The 26651-nt window shown below is 36.6% G+C and overlaps 1 protein-coding gene across 1 annotated transcript in view; it reads left to right on the top strand.

Annotated features, from left to right (window-relative positions):
* Positions 1-2793: 2793 nt before the first annotated feature.
* The window catches only part of PDE4B (phosphodiesterase 4B), a 427958-nt gene continuing 404100 nt past the window's right edge, over positions 2794-26651 (top strand). The window contains exons 1-2 of the mRNA XM_059689266.1: positions 2794-2883; positions 7957-8192. Of these exons, the coding sequence (XP_059545249.1) occupies positions 2842-2883; positions 7957-8192 (278 nt within the window). The 5' untranslated portion in view covers positions 2794-2841. The remainder of the gene's footprint in view (positions 2884-7956; positions 8193-26651) is intronic.

The raw sequence follows: 26651 nt of genomic DNA, 5'->3' as shown, positions 1-26651 counted from the left end.
CTGAGGAGAGTTTTCATCTTAGAAGAGTTTTATTCACATATAGGATTTCAGTATTTAACTATATTTTTAATTACTCATTTAACAAACATTTTTGAGCACCTACTATGTAGCAAAGTATATTCTTTTCTAACTAAACCTAAAATTCTTGAGGGCTGGATTTGCTTTGAGCTTTATTTGTATCCCATCATGCCTTGCACAAGTCGAAGAAGAGATAGTTAAGGTTTTACTCTTCATTTCTGCTGGGCAAACTTGATCATTGTTCCTTCTCTGAAGAGAGCCTAGAGATTTCTACTCCAGTTGTGTTGTTTAATCCTATTTTTAAGTGCATTTCCTGCCAAGCAATGTGAATGTAAGATAAAAAGTAAATTTTGCCTCATAGATGTTTCCTACTAATTTATTCTATGAAATTATTTGTTAGAGGTCACTTTGCTTTTCTTATTTTATTCATAGAAATATACCCTACTAATTGACTCTTTGAAATTGAGTACAGTAACATTTGTATCTTCATAGTCCTAATGCTAAACTTACCAGTTATATATATTTCATAATGCTGCATCTATTTTGTTAACTGTATGAGTTCAGCTGGCATGCTCCTAGAAGATATTAGGATACCACAATTTGTCAACTAGCTATGGTCTTAGCCTATTGCCATTCCTTCATTTCTTCATCCAAGATAAGTATATATCATTTATCTCACAAAAAACTGACCCCAAATATATGAAACACTAAGTTTTGTAGAAATAAAATGATTTTAAAATAAGTTAATATTCTCATGTAATTTGTGAGAATTATATATATCTTGTGGCTCATAAAATAGTATATCACAAAATTTTGAAAAATTTTAAAAAGAAAGGTAACCTCCTATAACTCATAGAAAATCCACCGTTATCATTTTACATAGGTTATTTAATACTTTTCTATACCTATATTTTTATAGAATTATAATCATTGGGTGTAATTCTATGACTTGCATGTGAACCTTGAATTGTGAATCTTGCTTTCTTATTGAACTTAGCAGCATAAACTTTCATTTTTGGGTTCCACCTCACAGAGGCACTCAAGATAGTAACTGTGATAAAATATCTGCTATTTGTCTACTTTTGTTAGGTTTCAAGCAGCCTTTGAGTGCAAGCCCTGAAATTTTGCCTACTCCTGTTAGGAGAGTGTTAGAAGAATTCAGCAATTATAAACATTCCTTGCTGTATGCTGAGGAAATTCTTTTTCTTGAACTATGGAATCAAAATCCCTGAAAAGCCCGTAGGGCTCTCTCCCTAGAACACTATAAAGGTTAAGTTTCTCCCTCCCCCCACTCTCAAATCTATTCTCAGTTTTGTCGCCAACTCCTGCATAATATAGTCAAATTATGTGGTAGAGATTCAACCCTGGTTTCCTGGGTGATGCTACAATGCCACTACTTAGTATTCCTAGTCACACAGCTACCATTTCATTACGCTCTTCATCTATATATAGCTTCATGTTCTAGAAGCAGACTTTTCAAATCAGGCATGTATTAAGAGTTTAAATACACAGAGTGAAAAAAACAGGAGCTTCTTGAGCTAAGCAGCAATGCAGGACATTTTCTACACCGGGATCTTGAGAAATCACCATGTGGACAAGTGGTTCTTGAAGGATTTGATGGTTTCTACAGCATATCTTTTCCAGTTTAATTCTGCAAACTCAGAATTCTTCATATTCTCTTAAAGACTATCAGATGCCTAAACTTTAAATTTAGGCCTGTTGTAATGACCTGAGTTTTCCTTTTGAGCTTCCACAACTAGGATGCACCCTGACATTTTGGTAATGTTATTGAGGTTGTTGATCTACACAAAACAGACGTCATGAACTGCAGTGTCTCTACCTCAAAATGCCCAGGTGTGTGTGATATAAATCAGGGAATTCTAGCTCTTTCTATCTACTGGCTGTTAAAATTCTCTGCGATGAATACTTGCCCAAGTACCTATTCATCTGTGAGGTTTAAACTAATAGTAAATGAAATTAAGAATTTTTTAATCATGTATATTTTTTGTATTGGTGTGCTCTCCCCACCCCCCTTTTTGACAATAGTATCAAGGGATCATATTTCTTAAGGTCTAAATCTGCCATGTCTTAGCTATTACCTTGGCCAAATTATTTTCCTGATCCTCTGTTCTCTCATTAGAAAAAAAGGAAAACAATCTCACAGACTTTTATGGAAATCAAATGACATATTGTATGGGGTATAACTGTTAAAGAATAAAAGCCTTTACAAATATACATTTTATCTATATATTTTTTAAAAATATATTTTATTGATTTTTTTACAGAGAGGAAGGGAGAGGGATAGAGAGTCAGAAACACTGATGAGAGAGAAACATCGATCAGCTGCCTCCTGCACACCTCCTACTGGGGATGTGCCCGCAACTAAGGTACATGCCCTTGACTGGAATCGAACCTGGGACCCTTCAGTCCTCAGGCCGACGCTCTATCCACTGAGCCAAACCGGTTAGGGCACAAATATACATTTTATCTATATTCTTAATGATCATTGATTATTTGGGAGCCCAGTTATCACAATTTTCTCTTTTCCCAAATAGCTTTGCACTTATTTCTTGGATTTTTGGATTTTGTGAACCTCTTTTCTCACATATCAGATTGAATTGACTTGTTAAATTGCGATATTTACTTATGCATGTATATTGCGTGCATTCAAATGTTCATTTGGAGAATACAAATTTATCTTTGACTAAGGATACCAAACTGTTCATTTTGTGTGTCTTTCTTCCCCTTGTAGGTCTTAAAAATTGTCAGCAAAGCTACTCTGAACAATAGGCATCCTGAGAAGGGAAATTTTTCATCTCTATAATGAAGAAAAGCAGGAGTGTGATGACAGTGACGGCAGATGATGTAAGTTCCAAAAGTCAGAGATTCCATCCACCTTTTCACTGCTCATTAAAGGAGTCACTCTGTAATTCTCTACGAAGGATAGGCAAGGATGGTTAGCACCACCACTTTGTCACTAGGTGTTTCTACGACCCAGACATTATCAGCACCTGCACCCAGTATTCTTCGAGGTGGACAGCAGGAACGCTGCCCTTGCTGCAGCTTGGAGATGGGTTCCACTTGAGCTTATGGTTTTCATTCCCCAAACCATCAATCTCTGGTGCACACCCACAACCTAACTCTTAGAAACTCCTCTTGTCACACTGCCTGCATTCTGATGACTTTCTTTCACACTTTTACTCACAGACAACTAGCCTTTGAGAGTCACCTCCTATGTTGGGGGTCTTTGACAACTGCTCATTAGAAGTTTGTGATGCATACGTCTTCTGGTTCTTGGTTTGTGTGGTACTTACAGCAGCAGCAGCAGCAGCAGCATTACCTGGGTGTTTTTTAGAAATGCAGAGTCTCAGCCACACCTCAGAACTACAGATAACACTGTATTTCAACAAGATCCTATGATGACTAGATATGTATAATATGTTTGAGAAACCCTGTCCCACGTCATCTGGAGAAGTCTGTAAACTCACCATCTTCAGAGCCTTGCACCTTGGACACCTAAGATGAAGTATCTCCTTTGTTTTCTATTCATCAGTTCCCCTTTAGAGTGTCTTTAATTGTCTAGTCTTTACTCAGTTTATGTTTGTAAGTGAGTTAAAAGTTATATGCCACTAATCAGATTTGTAGAAGGAAGGGACGGAGGGAGGAAAAGAAAGTAATTTTCTTTGCTCTCTGCAATAGCTCACTTTTTGTTGTTGTTAAACTCCTCTTTCACAGGTGGGGGAGGGCCTGAAAGTAACTTGAACTTGCAGGTTGATGTAAAATGTTATCTTTTGGGTAAAGGCCCAGTCTTTCAGGATTTCTCCCAGTTCTCATTCTTCCCCTTTAATCACGTGCCATTGGGCAAAGGGGCAGACTTAACAATAATTAGCATTGTGGTAACATATGTGTGATATTGTCCTTGTCCTGCATGGTCCTTTTCTGCTGGTGTTTACTGTTGTCCAGTTGAGGAACAGTTCATTTCCCCAGATCTTTGGTTGTTAAGTCTCTGCCCTTGCTCCAGCGCTGCTTAGGCTTGTGACAGGGGTAGCAGGTGATGGTGCTCTCCGCATGAGCAGTGCAACGTCTCAGTTCACTTCGAGTTTGACCTTCTCCTCCACTTCCTGGGCTCTCTACCTAAGTATTCAGTGGGGGATCTGGTTGTTTAAAAGATTTAGCCCTGCTTTCTGGTAGCCCTTACCTTTGGGCTCTTCACCTCATGGATTCCTGGTCCCTTTGCCCCAGGCTGCAGCAAGTCATTGGCAGGGAAGCACAGGCTAATTCTCAGCTACCTTCTGCATCCCTTTATGGCTGTGGGAACTTCTAGGACCTGCAAGTGCAGAAGGAGACTTAGGCGTGCTATGAGGCTCTTGTCCTCCAATACGTACTCCTTTGCCATCGCTATTTCTACTTTTTATTGTTAAGGGATCTCATGAGTTTTCTGTTCCCATTATCCATGACCATGTTTTCTTTGTTTCCCTCTTTCCTGTTGCTTGACCACAAGGGAATGTCCATTAATTCATATTCCATGTTCTCAGTTACAGACAGTGAAAGCTGTGTTTAGACATTCATGCTCTGTTCAGGATATCTAAAGGGAAACTTCTGGAATTTAGAAATCCTTTTTCTCTTAAAAAACAACAACTTGGAATTATTCATAAGTACTATTTGTATACTGTGTGCTCCAAGATTCTATTTTTTAGAAGAATAAAACTAAGCAATGCATGCCATCTAAAAGATGGATAACTGCTCTTTCACTTTCATTGAATCCTCCAGTTATAATCCTGATCCTCCCTGAGGCCATGGTTGCCACAGTCAAAAGATGGGAAGGTTGCAAATAAGAATTTGCAAAATTCTTATATGCATTACACATTCAAAGATGAGGGCCCTGAGGTTCATTTAATGCTTCCAATACTGCCCATTTCTAGTTTCGATAACATTTGCTGGCCTACTATTCAAATTGAATGTGTGTGTAAGCACACTATATATCCTTGAAAATACCTAATCCCATTTTCTCACCATGAGTCTAATCATAAAAACTTCAAAATTAGAGCAAGCTCTACAAATGACTGAAATACATTAAACAAAAGACAAACAAGAGCAGGAACAGCAAAACCTTGACTACTTAGGCACTGATATGTGGACACTTTAGTGGTCCTGACATTAAGGTAAGTTTTAATATGGGGAAAGGACAAAGAATCCCTTTGGTGTCCCCTTTCTTCCTCCCTCCAAACTTTTCCTACCAACGTGCAGGGTTTCACCTTAGCTCTTCTTTTATGATAACCTTTTGGAATTACATTAACAAAAATATTGATTTTTAAACAAGGATTAGCCAAGAAGATGAGGATGATTCAAAACTGAGTGTTTCCATTAGGGTTATAAAGACATAAGTTAATTTTGGTCAGTGCGATACATTTTAAAATTTGTGATTTCCAAAAGACACATTCAAATGACTGTTCCTTTCCCCCAGATCTGTGATGCGATGAGTGGTGTAGGGTCAGCTAGAGTTGTGCTGGTTACAAGAAGTAAGTCCTAGGTTGTAAGTTCAGTAGTTGAGAATTAATGGAATTAGATTTTGCCTTTGAAAATATTAGTACTGTATAAATTATAAGTATAAATTAGAGAGCTTTAGGAAATTATAAAAAACTCTACATGGGCTAATTAGCATTTGTTAACCACTGTTACTGTTTCCAGTATTTAACTTAATTTCTAAAAAGCTTTTTTCCATTATGCTCATTTGTAGTAATGTATTTTCATCATTGGCTAAGATTTTTTCAAACACATTCCTTTAACTCAACGTATGACTTTAAATCTGTAAATTCAAGCCTGTTGGCAAGTCAGTGGGGGAGATATTTTATGGTAGGTGTGACTTTGTTACTTTTCAAATAACATGTATCAAATAAGTACCTATTTCGTTTGCTATAATATTAAAACCTAGTTGATAATGTTCCCATTTTCTAAAAGAGAAAAAATATCCAATTTATTGGGAGACTATGATTGTTGGTATTTAACTTAATGATATACCTGTTTCTGCTCTCTGGTACAGTATTTCTTGCATAGGAGGAAAAGTATAGTCTTAAGACTGCTTTCCAGATAATCAGTACTTTCTTTACATGCAAATTTGGAGCTAGACTGATTTATAGTTATGAGTTCTGAATTTTAGTTTGTTTTTTAATCTCTCTTTAGGAAGACTTTGTATATTCTGTCTTCTTAACTAGTCTGAATGTTTTTTGAGAAATAAACTTAATTCTTCTACGTTTTCACCTCAGCCTCTTATTTGTAACACACACACACACACACACACACACACACACACACGGACACACTAATACAGTAAATGCTAGGTCTACAGTGCATTTAATATAACAACCAGTTACTGAACAGTAAAATGCTGAATACATTCAAGACTATTTCAAACTGCAGGAAATTCTAGATTGTTTTGTTTCTTCCTGTTACTGAAGTGTGTTTCTATGGAATCTCAAATAAATTGTATTCCAAAACCATAATTATATTCCAAGCACAAGAAAATATGATTATATCCCATTTTAGCGGGGCAAGTGAGGCCCCTGCAAATTGTCAGGCCTACTCTTGCCTACATTTCCATCAGCAAAATGTCCTATGCAGATCAGAAAATATAAATTGCTAGAGTGCAATCTCTATGAGAACATTTACTATGCCGTTTTTTGCTGTTGTAGCTTTCTTAAATAGCACAGTGCAAAACTATAATAGGTGTGCAACAGATACTTGTTGAATGAACACAGTTGGACCCTTAAACGTGAGTTAATTATTCTTGTGTAAACCAGGATGGGTGGAGGAGTGGGGGCAGGGAAGTTTGTTCGTTTAAACCTCAGGACGTCTAGTCCTAGGTCTCCTAAGTCTACTCAGAAGGGCTAGTAGGAAGTGCCTGCTGTTTTTAAAGGCACATACTGATCTGCCGGTGAGAGACCTTGGCCTGACGGTAGGACTTCCGTTATTCCCTGTTAAGATGAGAGTACAGAATGACACTGATATCTTTCAAACTCCAAGCTGCTATCAGTGGCCATTTGAGGTGCTGTAACATTTTCTGTCTTTGAGCTGGTTTGAATGGTAAACCAGGCAATAATTCATTTGGGATCCCCACTCCTAACAGTACCAGGAACCACAGTCACCAAAAGATATATAGGAAGAATAAATAGCTCTAATCATTGGTGATAGGACAATGCTTTTATCTTCTCACAATAATTTCATTTATGTCAACATTAGGGCAAGTATCAAACATTGCAGTCCAGCTCAGAACTTGATTAATTATACTTCTCTCTCTCTTTCTCTCTCTCTCTCTCTCTCTCTCTCTCTCTCTCTCTCCTTATATAGTGTGTGCAATAAACACACACACACACACATACACACACAAAAAAAACAAAATAAAAAAAATCTCAATCCTTAGAAGACCTTCTATTGGAACAAAAATAGTAGTCAGCCATAATTTCATAATTATTCCATTTTGCTATCCTATGATAGAAAATATTTTTACCTTAAAACACTAAGCTATAAACTTTATTCTTTAGCCAGGAAAGATTGTTCCTATGTTTTGGAATAGCATTGATTTCCTATTTTTTTTCAATTATAAGCTTTCATTTTAGTAAATAAAAGGCAACTACAAAGCAAAAGAAAGAAACATCTCAAAATTTCCCCATAAATGGGAAATATTACTTGCAGTCCTAAAGATCACCATGAATATGCAACTGATATATTATTCTAAAATTTGAGAATTAACCTCCTCCTCTCTTGTTCTCTCTTAAGCTTTTGACATCAATGTTAGATTCCGATTGTGAGATAATGAATCAGGACTTTGAGTGACAACTTGATCATTTAGTTTCTTATTTTACTCCACTGTGCATCATTTTTAACATTTAATTTTTCTTTTTTTCTCTCTCTTCTTTTTTTCTTCCCCTGTGGATCCTCCAGAATGTTAAAGATTATTTTGAGTGTACCTTGAGTAAATCCTACAGTTCTAGTAACACACTTGGGATTGACCTCTGGAGAGGGAGACGATGTTGCTCAGGAAACTTACAGTTACCACCACTGTCCCAAAGGCAGAGTGAAAGGGCCAGAACTCCTGATGGCGATGGCATTTCCAGACCAACCACGCTGCCTTTGACAACACTTCCAAGCATTGCTATTACAACTGTAAGCCAAGAGTGGTGAGTAGCCCCCACATTAAATGTCAATTCTAAGTTTTATTTTCCAACTACTCCATATCCAAGTTCCTCTTGTTAAAATATTAGTTATCTGTGGGAAAACTAAGGCTTTGACATTTTGACAATTTGTTTTCCTTTGGGTAGAAGATGAAACCTTTGTAACAGTAGAGATATTTTCTACCTACTTAGATTGGAAGGAGACTATTGAGGAAGAAATGTGATACTTTTTTTTATTAATGTCAAGGGAAAGCAAAATGACTTCCCATGAAATTTTTACAAAAAGAACTATTGAATGTGTGTGGATATGTTTTAATTTAATAAATCAATATTATATCAGTTCCAGTCAAGATGACGGCATAGGTAAATGCGGTACTCGAATCCTCCCACAACCACATTAAAATTATAACTAAACTATAGAACAACCGTTATTCAGAACCACCTGAAATCTATCTAAACCAAAGTCTTGCAACTAAAGATATAAAGAAGTAGCCACATTGATACGGTAGGAGGAGTGGAGATGCTGAATGGGCTGGTCCCACACCCAAGTGTGATGATAAATATCAGGAAGCATATCTTGCATGTGGAGGTCTCCTAACGCGTGAGGGGTCCCAGACCCATACCGGGCCTCCCAACCCGGGTTTCAGTGCCAGGAAGAGAAGTCCCCATCACTTATGACTGTAAAAACCAGTGGGAAGTGTGGCTGAGTGAGATGGAGGGCTTCTGGAGTCCCAAGCAGTTTCTCTTAAGGGGCCTATCCACAGACTTACTTGGGTACACTCCTTCTGAGTTTCAGCACCACAACAGGAGCTCAAAAGGCTCCAGGAACTTATGGAAGGAACTGAACTATCTGGCATTAGAATCCCCCAAAATGAGGATAGTGTAAATTATACTATCACGACTTCAGGTTTACCAATACTCGCATCATGGGGGAGCCAGAAGGAGAAAAGAGAGAGAGAGCAAGAAATATGGTGCTTTTAAAATCACTTTGTTTTTATCACTTATTAAGGACCAGAGCTAAACATATTAAATCATTGTGCAATACTGTTCCAGTAGTTCATTAAAATCTGTGATTTGTATGGTGTGCCATAAAACCTTGCCACATGCTGCGATCTATCTACTACGCTGATGGGTAGTCCAATATGTGCTCACTTAATAATGCAGGTCACCTTCTAATTGATGGTTATTAAATACACTAAGGATTACATCATCAAGACTCCAGGTATCATAGTTATTAGCATAAAGTAGCTCACCAAAGAGTCGCTATGTGATTGAGAAGCCTATTAACACATGCTAGGGAGACTGGGCTAAAAATTTGAAAAGCACTGACTTACATCTTATGTTTAGCTGAATTAACATTGAAACAGTCATAGCCAATCACTGAGAACTAAAATGAGCACATTTCACCCGTACTGCTTATTCAATCACATAGCTTGTGTGATTCGTCTTGATTATGTTTCTGCATACTCACAGATTTGGAGTCTTAAAGAGTCCACAGACTTATTTTTCAGCATGTTGCCAATGGTAACAGTGGTGTCAGTTGTTATAATTGTTATAGTATTGAAGTGCTTCACAGCAGTTAGTAAATACCAGTATATGCTTTTTAGGGCTATTTTATTGTCCCTACTACCATCAAAGACTTCCCCAGAACAAATTCCTCACAATCCAACAACAAGAGAAAGTGATGACTAGCAGGAGTCCAGTTTTGACAGGTGTGGTGCTGTATCTGTTAAAATAATACTCCTTGCAAACTTTGAGTTCATTTAACTCAAGGATACTTTGAGAGTTCTGGAATTGTCCCTTCTGTGGAAGTATCAAATCCTAGACTCTGACATTTGGGACATGCTTGTCTATCCGTCTCTATCTGTACAAAGAGAGCAATTGTATTCACTCCATAGGCCATTGTGAGAAGTAAATATACTTATCTCTATAAGGTACCTAGATTAGTTAAAAGCATATGTTAGGTGATCAACAAATGGTAGTTTCTCTCCTCTTGATCATTAGCCAATAAATCCTTCTGGAAATTAGAAACCATGTTTCAAGTATCAGTAGCCTCATGCTGGGTGTCAGTAGTTGATAGGGAAATGGAGAATCTAGACATAATCCAGAAAGTTTATATTATGTAGTCAGACACCACCACATATTAGTAATTCACTCATAATATGTCTGTTTTATTTCAGTTACCTGGATACTTTTGAAAGTATGAGAACATTCAATCATTGACTATAATATCTTCCATAACTTATTTTCATTATTTGACTTTTGGGATTGTATTCTGGTAATTGCTTTTGTTTGTTTTTTTCCTTTCCACTTTGCTAATTCTCTTTCCAACTATGTCGAATTTGCTGTTAAATCTACTAAGTTGAATTTTCCGCTTTATTGCATTTTTTAATTTTTAGAGTTTGCATTTATTTACTTGTTAAATATGCTAGGTAATTTTGTGTAGTTTTCTTCTCCCCGCATGTATAAGTTATTTATTGCTGCATGAGAAATAATTTTAAAACTTAATGGTTTAAAGTAACAAATAGTTATTTTCTCACATTTTCTGTGGATCAGGAATCCAGTTGTGGCTTAGCTAGGTACCTCTGACTGGGTCTCTCATAAAGCTAGAATCAAGTTATTGGCCAGTGTTGCAATTATTTTAAGCTTGTCTAAGTGAGTGGGATATGCTTCCAAGCTCACTCACAAGGTGCTTGCTGCTTGTTGACTGAAAAAATGAATTCCTTGCCATAATGCCTTTCTATAGGGCTACTCATAATATGGTGGCTCATTTTTCCCAGAGTAAGGGCTGAGAGAGAAAGAGAGATAACAGTCAAAGTATTTTTACAACTGAATCTAGGAAGTGACATTTCATCACATTTACACGTTCTATTCATTAGGTCTAGCCCACACATAAAGAGAGGGACTGTACAAGGGCATGAATACGATGAGGTGGGAACCAATTTAGACATTGCCTACACATTGTAGATATTTTGAAGGTTTGAAAAAATTTTAAAAACATAGTGAGAATAGTTATTTTATCCCTTTACTCATTTAAATATGATATGATATGTAAATGAGCAAAGGGTCTGTTTTTTATTATCTGTGTTTTCTGGTGGTTCTTATTCATACTTTTTTTTTATTAAAAATAATCTACATACAGAAAAGTATGCATATCTTAAGGGTATAACCTGATAAAGTTTTACAAACTGGACACAAACATATAATCAGCACCCGAACCAAGAAACTGAGCTTTACCGGCACCCACAGGCCATCTTTTATGCCTCTTTCCAGTCACTACTTTTCCTCACTTCTATCCATATTGTTATTTGATTTATTTAACGTATTCCTAAGGTTCTGAGTTTGGAACTTGATAAAAGCATCTACTGCAAAACAAATTGTACCCACTTGCATCTTTTCAGAGTGGATAATTCTGCCCATTCGATGTTTTCCCATACAGTACTGGGCTCAATTACTGTGCTGTCTGGCTCCCCTTTAATATGCTTCATCTTTGCTCTGCTTTACTTTAGGGTATTAATTCCACATTTTCTCGGGGTAGAATTATTGTTTTTCAGGGTATGAGCAAAATATAAAGCTTCATCTACAATGAACTGTATCACCAGAAAATTCACCTAGTAGTTATTTTAGTATTCTAAAAATAATGGCCTTTGTCAATCTACATGAATTCAGATTTGTCTACAGTTTTCTCCGTAAGCTCTAATGGATAATGAATTTAGAAAATTCAGTTTAGTGCTGCCCACCTAAGCTTGGTACCAGCATCTTTAAATTAGAACTGTACTAGTGCTATGTAGAACATGAAGAACTCAGCTGTTTTGCAAAAATTGCAAAAATATTGCATGCTACCAAATGATATGCAAATACTTTTTTCTTTGGAGGACTTTACCTCCAGTAACCTCATCATTTTCTTATAGTGAAGAGCCAAGAAAGTTTCCCTTTTTGCTCTGGTACAGTAACCATTCTGAAATATTCCCAGACTGTGTTCTCAAAAGTCATACTTTGGGGGGAAAAATAATTTACCAGAGCTCCATTCCAGCTAGGGGCAGGACATTTCCTCAACGTTAGCCCCTCTGGCCCGTCTATCTTACCTAAGGGTGGGATGAAGCTATGAAACACTTGTGACATAGGTCCACTGCAAATCTGAGGTTTAATTATAAAATTATGAAATGCTTCCCCTGAATACCTTACTACCACACCAACAGGGTTTCAAGATAATAAGAGTCGATTAAAGCTTTAAGAGCTTCAGGAGAAACAGACTTTATGTAGGAGTAGTTTCTAGTGAAGGGCAAAGACAATGGGAGAGCAAAACAAAGATACTAGAGGCATGTGAAACCTCCAGCATCCATAGTGATCACAAAGGCTGTAATGGAAAAATAAAAACAATCAGAGACCTGGTGGGCATGCAGACTGGTGCAGCCACTGTGGAAAACAGTATGGTGTTTCTTCAAAAAATTAAAAATGGTACTGCCATTTGACCAAGTAATACCACTTCTAGGAATATATCCCAAGAAACCAGAAACACCAATCAGAAAGGATATATGCACCCCTATGTTCATAGCAGCAGAAGTCACCATAGCTAAGATTTGGAAACAGCCTAAGTGCCCATCAGCAGATGAGATGGATTAGAAAACTGTGGTACATCTACACAATGGAATACCATGCTGCAGTAAAAAAGAAGGAATTCTTACCATTTACAACAGGATGAATGGAACTGGAGAGCATTATGCTAAGTAAAATAAGCCAGTCAGAGAAAGAAAAATACCACATGATCTCACTCATTTATGGATAATAAAGAACATTATAAACTGATGAACAAAAATAGATACAGAGGCAGAGAAGCATCGAAAGACTGTCAAATGACAGCCGGGAAGGCTGGGGAGGGTTGGGGGTGGGGGGAGGTAAGAGATCAACAGAAGGACTTGTATGCATGCATATAAGCATAACCAATGGACGCAAGACACTGGGAGGCGGGTGAGGGCATGTGCGGGGGGAGGGGGGGTAGGGGAGGCGGGGCGAAGGTCAATTAGGAAAAAAGAAGGAGACATATATACTACTATTTGTAATACTTTAAACAATAAAAAAAGAAAAAAATTGCATTAGAAATATAAAAACAAAACAAAATGAAAAAACAATCAGAGAGATTAGTAGTGTAAAGCCGAGAGATGGAAACTCTAATAAGACAAAATGAAAAGGAAATGCTGGAAATGAAACTTTAACAGAAACAATGAGTTCATTAGTAGTCTAGATAAGGCTGAAGAAAGAATAACTGAGATTGAAGTTAGGTGAATGGAACCTTGCCCAACTGAAATGTAAAGAGAAAATAAAACCCTTACACCTAAAACAAACAAAGGAATGCCCAAGAACCATGTGACAATTTCATAAAGTGCAACATATGCATAACTGATTAAAGTAATATAGTAATGACAAACAACATGTGATAAGTGAAATGAATGACACCAGGCCATAGTACCAATGTAGATTATATGGATGAATGAAATGAATGACACCAGGCCATAGTACCAATGTAGATTATATGGATGAATGAAATGAATGACACCAGGCCATAGTACCAATGTAGATTATATGGATGAATGAAATGGATGACACCAAGGTCATAGTACCAATGTAGATTATATGGATGAATGAAATGAATGACACCAGGCCATAGTACCAATGTAGATTATATGGATGAATGAAATGAATGACACCAAGGTCATAGTACCAATGTAGATTATATGGATAAGTGAAATGAATGACACCAAGGCCATAGTACCAATGTAGATTATATGGATGAATGAAATGAATGACACCAGGCCATAGTACCAATGTAGATTATATGGATGAATGAAATGAATGACACCAAGGCCATAGTACCAATGTAGATTATATGGATGAATGAAATGAATGACACCAGGCCATAGTACCAATGTAGATTATATGGATGAATGAAATGAATGACATCAGGCCATAGTACCAATGTAGATTATATGGACGAATGAAATGAATGACATCAGGCCATAGTACCAATGTAGATTATATGGATGAATGAAATGAATGACATCAGGCCATAGTACCAATGTAGATTATATGGACGAATGAAATGAATGACACCAAGGTCATAGTACCAATGTAGATTATATGGACGAATGAAATGAATGACATCAGGCCATAGTACCAATGTAGATTATATGGATGAATGAAATGAATGACATCAGGCCATAGTACCAATGTAGATTATATGGATGAATGAAATGAATGACACCAAGGCCATAGTACCAATGTAGATTATATGGATGAATGAAATGAATGACACCAGGCCATAGTACCAATGTAGATTATATGGATGAATGAAATGAATGACATCAGGCCATAGTACCAATGTAGATTATATGGACGAATGAAATGAATGACACCAAGGTCATAGTACCAATGTAGATTATATGGACGAATGAAATGAATGACACCAAGGTCATAGTACCAATGTAGATTATATGGACGAATGAAATGAATGACATCAGGCCATAGTACCAATGTAGATTATATGGACGAATGAAATGAATGACATCAGGCCATAGTACCAATGTAGATTATATGGATGAATGAAATGAATGACACCAAGGCCATAGTACCAATGTAGATTATATGGATGAATGAAATGAATGACACCAGGCCATAGTACCAATGTAGATTATATGGATGAATGAAATGAATGACATCAGGCCATAGTACCAATGTAGATTATATGGACGAATGAAATGAATGACATCAGGCCATAGTACCAATGTAGATTATATGGATGAATGAAATGAATGACATCAGGCCATAGTACCAATGTAGATTATATGGACGAATGAAATGAATGACACCAAGGCCATAGTACCAATGTAGATTATATGGATGAATGAAATGAATGACATCAGGCCATAGTACCAATGTAGATTATATGGACGAATGAAATGAATGACACCAAGGTCATAGTACCAATGTAGATTATATGGATGAATGAAATGAATGACACCAAGGTCATAGTACCAATGTAGATTATATGGATGAATGAAATGAATGACACCAGGCCATAGTACCAATGTAGATTATATGGACGAATGAAATGAATGACACCAAGGTCATAGTACCAATGTAGATTATATGGATGAATGAAATGAATGACACCAAGGTCATAGTACCAATGTAGATTATATGGACGAATGAAATGAATGACACCAAGGTCATAGTACCAATGTAGATTATATGGACGAATGAAATGAATGACACCAAGGTCATAGTACCAATGTAGATTATATGGACGAATGAAATGAATGACACCAAGGTCATAGTACCAATGTAGATTATATGGATGAATGAAATGAATGACACCAAGGTCATAGTACCAATGTAGATTATATGGACGAATGAAATGAATGACACCAAGGTCATAGTACCAATGTAGATTATATGGACGAATGAAATGAATGACACCAGGCCATAGTACCAATGTAGATTATATGGACGAATGAAATGAATGACACTAAGGTCATAGTACCAATGTAGATTATATGGGTGAATGAAATGAATGACACCAGGCCATAGTACCAATGTAGATTATATGGATGAATGAAATGGATGACACCAAGGTCATAGTACCAATGTAGATTATATGGATGAATGAAATGAATGACACCAAGGCCATAATGGACAGGAGGGAGCAATATGGGGCTATTCTGTTTTAAAGCAGCTATACTACACAGTAAGGGAGATTTAGACTAATTATTAATACATATTGACAACTCTAGAGAAAATACTATTTTTTTAAGAAGTATAATTAATATGCTAAGAGAGGAGAATATTGGAATTAAAGTGCTTAATTAAAACCAGAGAAGGCAGAAAAAGATGGTAGGACAAATAGTAATAGCAATAACAATAAATGCAAACAGCTATAAATATCATAGATATTAACCCAACTATATCAATAACTATGAATGCCAGTTATCTAAATACACAAACTATAAGATAGAGATGGTCAGAGTGGATAAACAAAAGACCCAAATACATGTCGTTCACCAGAAACCCACTTTAAATATAAAGATTTAGTTTTGTTAAAAGCGAAACAATGGAGGAAGATATACTATGCTGATATTAATCAAAAGAAAGCTATTGTAACTGTATAAAGTTAATTAAAGAAGACTTCTAATCAAGGAGAATTATCAGGGATATAGAGGTCTATTATATTAGAAGACGTAGCAATCATTAATGTGCATGTACCTAACAACAGGGCATCAAAATATATGAGGCAAAACTAATAGGTCTGCAAAGAGAAATAGACAAATCCACTATTATAGTTGTAGACTTCGACACCGCCTTTTCAGTAATTGATAGACTAAACAGGCAGAAAATCATTACAGATATATTTGACTTGAACAGCACTACCAATCAACTTGATTTAATTGAATTATTTTAGAATACTCCATTTAACAACAGCAGAATACCCTTTCTTCTTAAGCTTGCATTGAACGTTCACCAAGACACAATTATCCTGGGCTATAACACACACCTAAACAAGTTTAAAAGAATAAAAATTATACAAATATGTTCTCAGATCACAATGCAATTAAACAAGAAATCAATAACAGATAGATAGCTGGAAAATCCTAAATGTTTGGAGATTAAGCAACCAAAGTCTAAATGAAAGATGGTCAAAGAGAAATAAGAGAAAGTTACAAATATTTTGAAGTGAGTGAAAATAAAAATATAATTTACTATAATTTGTGGGATACAGCAAGAGTAGTGCTTAGAGGGAAATTTATAACATTATATATATTTGACAAGAATGAAGAAGCTAAAATCAATAAGGCTTCTATCTAGGAAACTAAAAGAAAGAAACAATTCAAGACTAAAGCAAGCAGAAAAAAATAAATAATATAATCAGAACAGAAATCAGTGCAATTGAAAAAAGGAAAACAATAAACAATGGAACCAAAATATGTTTCTTTTAAGGATCAATAGATTGATGAATCTCTAGCAGGCCTAACTAAGAAAAAGAAGAAAAAAACAGGTTACCATTTTCAGAAACAAAAGAGATATCATAACTATTGATCTCATGGAGATTAAAAGAATAATAAAAGAGCACTGTAGGCAACTCTGTAGCCACATGTTTGAAAATTTAGATATTTGGACTAATTCCTTGAAAGATGTAAAGTACCAAAGCTCACATAGGGGAAATAGATAACACAAATAGGCCTATTTCTATTAAAGACATTGAATAGAAAATTAATAGCTTACAAAAAATGACATTTCCAAGTTTAGATGGATTCATTGATGAATTTTATCAAACATTGAAATAGACAGTAATCAGACCATCATTACCATAACACCCAAATCAGACAAAGACATTACAAGAAGGGAAAACTGCAGACCAATATCTTCAATGAACATAGATACAAAAATCTTCAAAAGAATTAGCAAATTTAACAATGCATTAAAGGATCATATGTCCTGGCCAAGTGGGATTTATTCCAGCTATGCAAAGCTGGCTCAACACTTTAAAGTTGGCCAGTGCCATCTACTACACCAGCAGACTGAAGAAGAAGAATCATATAAGCATATCAATTGATGCAGAAAAACTATTTGGCAATATACAATATTAATTTATGATAAAAACTTTTATCAAACTAAAAATGGGAACTCTCTGAACTTGCAGACTTCTATAAAAAAAACCATATAGCTAGCATACTTAATAGTTAGAAACTAGATATTTTCTACATAAGATTGGGACCAAAGTAAGGATATCCTGTCTGTCTAAACTTATTCAACATTACACTGGAAGTCCTCGTTAGTGCAATAAGACAAGAAAAGGAAATAAAATGTACACAGTTTAGAAAGGAAGAAACAAAACATAACCCCAAAACCCTGCCCAAATCCAGGAAGTAACAATTGAGTATAGCAAGGTTGCAGGTTTCACAAGGTTAATGGGTAAAATTGATTGTTTCCCTACCTACTAGAAATGAACAATTGCAATTTGAAATAGTAATAATAATATATAAATACAATTTACAGTAGCACGAGAATAAGAAAGATAAATATTTAGACATAAATCTAAAATATATGCAAGCTATATATACTGAAAACTATAAAATTCTGATAATAAATCAAAGAAGCGCTAAATAAATAGATATACTATAATTATGGATCAAAAGAGTCACCATGATTAGGATGCATTTTCCCCAACTTTATCTACAGGTTCAATGTAATTTCAACAAAAATCCCAACAAGCTATTTTGTATGTATGGGCAAGTTGATTCTAATCTTTATATGAAAGACAAAGATCTAGAATAGCCAATATAACACTGAAGAAGAAAAAGAAGGAAACGGAGAAGGAGAAGGAGAAGGAGAAGGAGAAGGAGAAGGAGAAGGAGAAGGAGAAGAAATTTAGAACACACTATCTGACTTGGAAACTTATTATGAAGCTATAATAGTCAATATAGCTTTACTAGTATATTGGCAATATACATGGAAAGGACAGAGAGTCCAGAAATAGATACATAAAATATAGTCAATGGTTTTGAGAAAGAGCAAAGGCAATTCAGTCAGGAACAGAGAGTCTTTTCAGCAAATCATACTAGAACAATTAGCTACCCATATGAGAAAAAAAAAATCAAGACAGGGCCTTACACTTTATTTTTGACAAAAAAATTAACTCAGAAGGGATCATAGACCAAAATGCAATATGCAAAACTATACAACTCCTAGAAGATAAAATATAGGAATAAAACAAGAGAACTTAGGTTGGGCTACAAGTTTTTTAATGCAATACCAAAGCGTAATCCACGAAAGAAAAAGTTGAAAATTGGACTTCAATAAATTAAAAATGTCTGCTCTGTGAAAGACAATGAAAATAATGAAAAGACAAGGCACAGACTAAACGAAAACATTTGCAAAATACATATTTGATATTGAATTTGTATCCAAAATATACAAGAAACTTAAAAATTTTAATAAGAAAACAAACAATCCAATTAGAAAATGGGTCTGTGATCAGAAGAGACAACGAACCAAAGAAAATATACAGATGGCAAACAGCATTTGAAAAGATGTTCAAAATCATTTGCCATTAGAGAATTGCCAAGTAAAACAATAATGAGATGCCACTACACAGTTATTAGAATGGCTAAAATAAAGATAAAAATTGACAGTAGCAATTGCTGACAAGAATGTAGATAAACAAGAATTCTCACACATTGCTGGTGGGAATGCAGAATGGCACAGCCACTTTGGAAGACAATTTGGTGTTTTTTTACAAAGCTAAACATAGTGTTACCATATGATCTGAAAATCATGTTTCTACATATTTACTGATTTAAAAACTTATATTCATACAAAAACCTGCACAAAAAAGTTTATAACAGTTTTATTTAAAAATCACCAAAAACTGCAAGCAACAAGATGCCTTCAATAGGTGAATCGATAAATTATGGTATACCCATACTATCGAATATTATTTGGTGATGATAAAAACAACAAGTTATCAAGCCAAAAAAAATACATGGATGAATTTTAACGTCATGTTGCTAAGTGAAAGAATTAAGTATGAAAAGGTAACATACTATAATATGATTCCAATTACATGGTATTCTAGAAAAAACACACACAATACTGTAGAGATACATTAAAAGATAAGTGGTTGCCAAGGACTTAGGGGAAAGTGAATGAAAAAAAAAGTGAATCAGTCTTCAACACCTTGGACTTTAGTGGGGAAATAGATGTAAGCAAATTAATATAATTCAATATGTGTAGTTCTAGAATAAGAATACAGGCCAGGAGCATCTAATTCTTGCTTGGAGAGAGAAGCAAGAGTGAAAGCTGATATTTGTCCTTGACCTTGAATCTGAGTAAGCATCTATCTGCTGGACAGAAGTGGAAATGACATTTAAGGCAGAGGAAATAGCATGAACAAGACTATGACTACTTAAGACCAAATGGCATATCAAAGGAATGCAAGTGTTCATAGGCTGTGTAAGGTATGTGAGAAGGTATGGGTGGAGATATGGCTTACCAGGTAAATAAGATAGGAAGTCTGGGTTTTAAAAGGTGGGCAGGGGTTAGAACATAAAGGATCTTGAAGTTTTGGCTTTATCCAAAATCAATAAATGGAGGCCATTGAATTTTGTTATACATCTGTATTTTAGTAAGGAAATCTATAATAATAAAAGCATAATATGCTAATTAGACCGGATGTACTTCCAGACGAAACCTCAGTGGGCAGGGGCCAAGGCAGAGGCCCATGGACTCTGCGGCAGTGGGCGCCAAGCCCCTTGCACAAATTTTGTACATCGGGCCTCTAGTAAGATAATAACAGACAATGTAGAGATTGTTTGGAAAGAGAAAAGTTGCAGGTTGGAAATCTAGAGAGGAGACTTTCAGAGTGAGGTGGATGCTAAATGCTGAGGGATTTGAGCAGGGAAGTAGATGAGAGAGTGAAAAGGAGGGGTAAAATGTGAGCAACATTGAGATTGAATGGATAGAAATTGGTGCTCAGTTGAATGTGGATTAGGAGAAGCTATGAACACACAAAGGTTTCTAGCTTGATCTACTGGATGAATGGTAATGCCATGAAGAAAGTCCCAAAATGGGAGGGGCTGGTGTAAGATGTGAAGGGAAAGATGGAGGGGTTAGTTTTGAATAGGGTGAATTTAAAATACTAAGTGAACATTGGGAGCAGTTAAAAGCATGTGTCTGTATCATAGTTTGGAGATCATAGATATACAAGTGGCAATGAAGTAATGAAATGAGTGAGATTGCCCACACCAAGTATGCAGAGATTAATCAATACCAATTTTTATCTTTAACTAAAGATATAGCCCTAAGACATAATATTACCATGGGGCCAAATAAGGAGGAAGGAGTCAGGGAGAAGGCAGAAACGAACAGCCTGATAAGTAGCAGAAGAAACAGAATAGTGAATTATTACAAAAGGAGAAGTTGAGCTATATGGAAGGTTTGACGATGAAAGATAGATATTGCATAGAGTATAAGTAAAAAGGACTGAGAAAAGTCCTTTGGCTAATTCAATTTAGTGGGTGCCTGTAATACTATTGAAAGTCTTAGTAGAGTTATGGAGTCAGAATGCACTGGATTTAAGAATGAACCCAGGAGGCAGAGGGATGGGGAGGAATTGCTACCGTGCATCGGTAATGCTCTAGTTCTGTTGGGTAGGTGCATATGTTCCTTTGTGTACTGAATGTGATATGAAAAGTGATACTAGAGGACAAAATAAACCTTTTTGAGAGCATAAATTAGAGCTTAGGAGGAAAGAATAACAACAAAATGTTACTTTTTAAGATTTTTGTTTATAAAAGGAAAGAGTGAGAATGGAAATTTATTGGAGTAGATGAGATTAAGAAGTGTTACAATATGGAGACTCGTATGTATGCTGAACAGAACAGTAGGTGGGGAGAGATGGAAGATAAAAAGATTGGCAATAATTGATACCGAATCTAGTAGGGGGAGTACAAGGGAAAAGATGAACTTTAGACAAGATTAGAAATACCTTCTTTGGAGATATGTAAATCCACGGCAGAAGGAATATATTGGAAATGACAACAAGAGAAATAGGAGAACCTCTTCTCCAAAGGTGGAAATCAGTAGTTGTCAAATAGTCGAGTGCATGGGATCAACCTCCAAGACTTATTGAAAAACAGAATGTTGGACTCCAGCCTTAGAGTTGAGAGTCTGGGGTAGGGCCTGAAAATCGTGGTTCTCACAAGATTTTAGGTGATACTTATGGAACTGACTTGAAACTACATTTTGAGAATGGCAGCCTAGATTTTTCTCAATGAATTAGGTTAGGTCCGCTGCTCTCCTTTCAGCCAAAGGCATTTATTGTCCAGATCTCCAAGCATGAGTTTTTGTCTGGGGCCATTTTTTTTTTCTATGACAAGCCAATTTACCTGTTGCGGGATTGAACTTCCCATGTTAGATAACGCCGCTGCTTTGAGAATGCTCGTGTATTAATGATACAATAGAACTGTTGTCAGACGCATTTTCAATTGGACAGGAAGAGGCACAAAGATAAAGAAGACAAGGAGTTGTGTTTCAGGGTTTTCCTAATGGTAACACTTTTTCCCAAGAAACAGTTCTGGCTTCTTCTTTGTTGTTTCCTCAAAGAATATTATAAATATCAGTTTGCTTGTCTCCCACCTCCATCTGCCCGAGGGTTGTGCGTTGCTTCTCTTAATGTTTCAGTTGTGAACATGTTGATTCATTGGGGCATCTATTAGCTTAGGTGTGATGTCCTTAGTGTTCACTGTCCCAGCTTTCACCTCGGTTAGGGACAGTGGTGCAATTTGCCTGGTGCCTTCTGCAAGACTGGAAGCAATTTCAACTGTCCTCATTATCACAAAGTGGGAAACGGTCAGTCCTCCAAGGTGGTAGCTAGAAACATGGGATGTACTTTATTACCACCACAGTCTGTCGCAAGTTTACGGTCTGATGAGGTTTTCAGTAAAAATATTTTATACTTTTGGGCTGCCTCTCAACGACAGATCCTAAAGCCCTGTTTTAAAGATCAGAATACCCGCAGATGCTTTGCACAAATGCCATCGATTCAACAAAAGCTGGTGTCAGGATGAGAAATTGATGACACACACATCTGTTCAGCATTTACCAGGGTTTTTACCACCCACTGAAATCTTTTGATTGCAGAAGCTGCATTTCTGACTTGCGTATCAAGCATTGCAATTCCCAAAGCCTCTCTTTCCCTGGGCTCCTCCTCTCAGGTATGTGAGATAACGGACACTGCGTATTTAAATCATACATCATCTCCTCCACACTTCATTGCTTCTATATTCTGGGATCAATCAGGTCAAAATTATATTAGAATATTGGAAGTACAGGTTTTATATAGAAGGCACTTAAGATAGGATCTGGCCTATATGATTCTAATAATAGGTGTAAATACTTTACAATATAGATAATATTCTTACCATGACACATTCTAGTATATAATGTCTTTTCCACACTCCATGCTATTTAAATGTAACTCCACAACAGCCTTGTGAGGTGGGCATTATACATTAAGGTAAAGCAAAAACAAAAATGTCTTTGCCCTAACCGGTTTGGCTCAGTGGATAGAGCATCGGCCTGCAGACTCAAGGGTCCCAGGTTCGATTCTGGTCAAGGGCATGTACCTTGGTTGCAGGCACATAACCAGTAGGGAGTGTGCAGGAGGCAGCTGATTGGTGTTTGTAACTCTCTATCCCTCTCCCTTCTTCTCTGTAAAAAATCAATAAAATATATTTTTAAAAAATGTCTTTAACCAAAGTATAATTATTGGTGTATAAGGTTTTATAATAAATGCTCCATTTTTAAAAATTGAGGTATAATTGATACATTATGTTTCAAGTATCCAATGCAACTATTCAATATTTGCATGCCCTGCAAAATGATCACTACAATAAGTCTAGTTAACATCCATCACCACACATAGTTTTTTTTTCTTATGATGAGAACATTTAAGATTTATTCTCTTAGCCACTTTCAAATATGTGATATGTATTAACTATAATCATTTTTCTGTGCATTACAACCCCTGGACTTATTTTTTAAAAACTGGAAGCTTATAGCTTTTGAGTTTCTTCACCATTTTGCCCACCTCCTCTTCTCCCCCACATATTTTCTTTATTCATTCATCCATCGATGGACACAGGTTGTTTTCATATCTTGGCTATTGTAAAAAATGCTGCAATGAACATGGGGGTGCATATATCTTCTCAAGTTAGTGTTTTTGTTTTTTTTAGATAAATTCCCAGAAGTGGAGTTGCTGGCTCATATGGTAGTTCTGGTTTTTAATGTAAAACAATTTTTTGAGGAAGCTCCATTGTGTTTTCCATAGTGGCTACACCAATTTACATTCCCACTAACAGTGCACAAGGGTTCCTTTTGTTTTGCATCCTTGCCAAAACTTATTTCTTGTCTTTTTGATAATAATCATTCTATCAGGTGTGAGGTGATACCTCATTGTAGTTTTTATTATCACTTCTCTGGTGATTAGTGATGTTGAGCACTTTTTCATGTACCTGTTGACTATCAGTAAATGCTCTTTTAGAAAATGTCTATCCATATCTATTCATATCCTATTCATTTGATCCCAGATGTATCACACCATGTTATGATGGATTACTGCTGAGGTCACCTAATTTTATTACTTGTTGGGTTGTTAGTATCAATGGCATGCTGGTAATTGCCTCTGCATAATACCACCTTCAATTTGTCGTATTTACCAAGTTCTGTTGTGTTAATATTTCCATCATGGCTGATTACAAGCTGCCAAAGTGACATCACAGAATATGGACTTGGGGGAAAATGTGCTGGAATGAACTGTCGCTCACATGTCACTGTATTCAGCTGGTGATGGGCAGCTTTAGCCACAGCGTCTCTTGATGTCACTTGAGGTGTCATGGTTTGCTGCTCAGTTTCCACTACGGCCCAGTCACATGACAGAAGTTGTTTATCAATAGTTTATACTTCTCTGCTGCAGATGTCATAGCTTCTCTCTAGTACCCTAGGAGTGTGTATTTTATGTAATATATTTTGCTACCACAAATAATACCACATTAGTGATGTGGCCCAAGGAACAATTCTGTACCTTATTTAAAACCTTTCCTTGCCCTGGGCTTTACTCAACCACTTTCTATATAATCTGAAAAATGGGTCATAACAGTATTCTCAAGTGTATTATATGCTGCCTCTCAAACACCAAGAGACCTATAAAGCATGGTGGTTCCTTTTTAGTGCTAGAGATGCAAGGTAATAAGTTATCCTTTACTTTGGAATGAATTTCCCAGGATGCCGAGAGCATTGGACCCCTAGACACTTTATCTATGTGCCAGGCTCCTAAATCTTTCTGGGCTTTGTCTCACTCTGGAGCACATGTGTCTTTCTAAGGCATCAGAATGTCTGCCACTTTCTGCTCAGCAGCTATGGTTAACATGACATCATGAACAGAGTGGACCATCTGCAGAACATTGAGGTGACCAAAGGGTCTTCTGATAATATTATGACAGCCAGCAGGAGGGTTAACACAGCCCTGGATCACGACTATGAATGTGCACTATTGTCTGTCATTGTGAATAGGAACTTGCGATTCTTCTTATGGCCTCTGCTATACTCAGATCCTATCAACCCTATTGCTATTAAGGAACACAGTACTGTAGCAATATGTCCCGTCATTATTCCCCGCCTATTTAGTGATGTGTGTGTCTCCCCAACCTATTGCCTTTATTAAAGGGAGTATCTTCTGGGCCTTCCTGAGGAATAAAGTCAGCCACAGCATTTTCTATCTTGTAAAGTGGACCTTATGCATGCTTCTCTGAACTTTATAAACTTTCCCTCTATACTTTGCTGCAGCAATTCTGGCATCTGTATTTTGCTTAATATAGGCCTTTGCTTTTTTCAAGCTATAAAGGACCATTCCAACAGCCTCTTACAACTGCCATCAGAGTGCTCGCCAGGGTGTTAAATCCTGTATGGCTGGAAATAATGCAAAACTCTCCCTCCTCCACCTTTATATCCTGCCACCTCTTAATCTAGCCCATTCTAAAACCTTAGTTCCTGAGGGTAATGTGTTATCCAGGTCCTAAAACTCTGTAAGCACATACTTTCTCTTTGCCTGAGCTGGCCCAGCACTTTCTGAGTCAGATTATGCTGAAAGTTGAGCCTAGAGAGGAGATGGGACAAATCATGAGTAGGGCAATAAATGTCTCCTAAGGCACTTGCCTCATTTGAGGACTTTCTAGAACTTCAGCCGTGTGTGTGTGTGTGTGTGTGTGTGTGTGTGTGTGCGTGTGTGTGTGTGTTTTTCTTCAGGCCCATAAGATTCATGATAACCTCAGGATTTGAGGTTCTTAATTGTGCCTATATAGACATTTCCTTCAAAGGGGCAGGCCCCACTCCTTCCTACCAGGGCCCTAAGAGTGTGTAAGAGATTTGCCTAGGCTGAAATTCTGCCTCTTCGGAAGATCCCTTAACAATTAAGTCCTGTCCCTGTTTTATTATGACCGCCATTCAGCATAATGGCAGAATTTCTCTCCTGCTGCCAAGGAGTCCCTGTTACTCTCACACTTGGCTTTAAATTGTTAATTCATAGACCTGAGCATGTCATTTTCTCTCTTTAATCAGTGGTGCCTAGCAACAGGTAACTAATTCCACAGATTTTTTTTAAATATACTTTATTGATTTCAGAGAAGAAGGGAGAGAGGGAATAAGGGGGGGGGGGAAGAGAGAGAGAGAGAGAGAGAGAGAGAGAGAGAGAGAGAGAGAGATCAATGAGAGAGAATCATTGGTTGGCTACCCTGGCTGGGAATCAAACTGGACTTCCTGGTTCATGGTTGACCTTAAACCACTGAGCAACACTGATCAGGCCACAGTTCTTATAGTTACTACTAGAGGCCTGGTGCACAAAATTCATGCACTGGGGGG

The sequence above is a fragment of the Myotis daubentonii genome, chromosome 3 (assembly GCF_963259705.1).
Source record: "Myotis daubentonii chromosome 3, mMyoDau2.1, whole genome shotgun sequence".
In the NCBI taxonomy this organism is placed as follows: domain Eukaryota; kingdom Metazoa; phylum Chordata; class Mammalia; order Chiroptera; family Vespertilionidae; genus Myotis; species Myotis daubentonii.
This window is presented reverse-complemented; position numbering and strand designations above follow the sequence as displayed.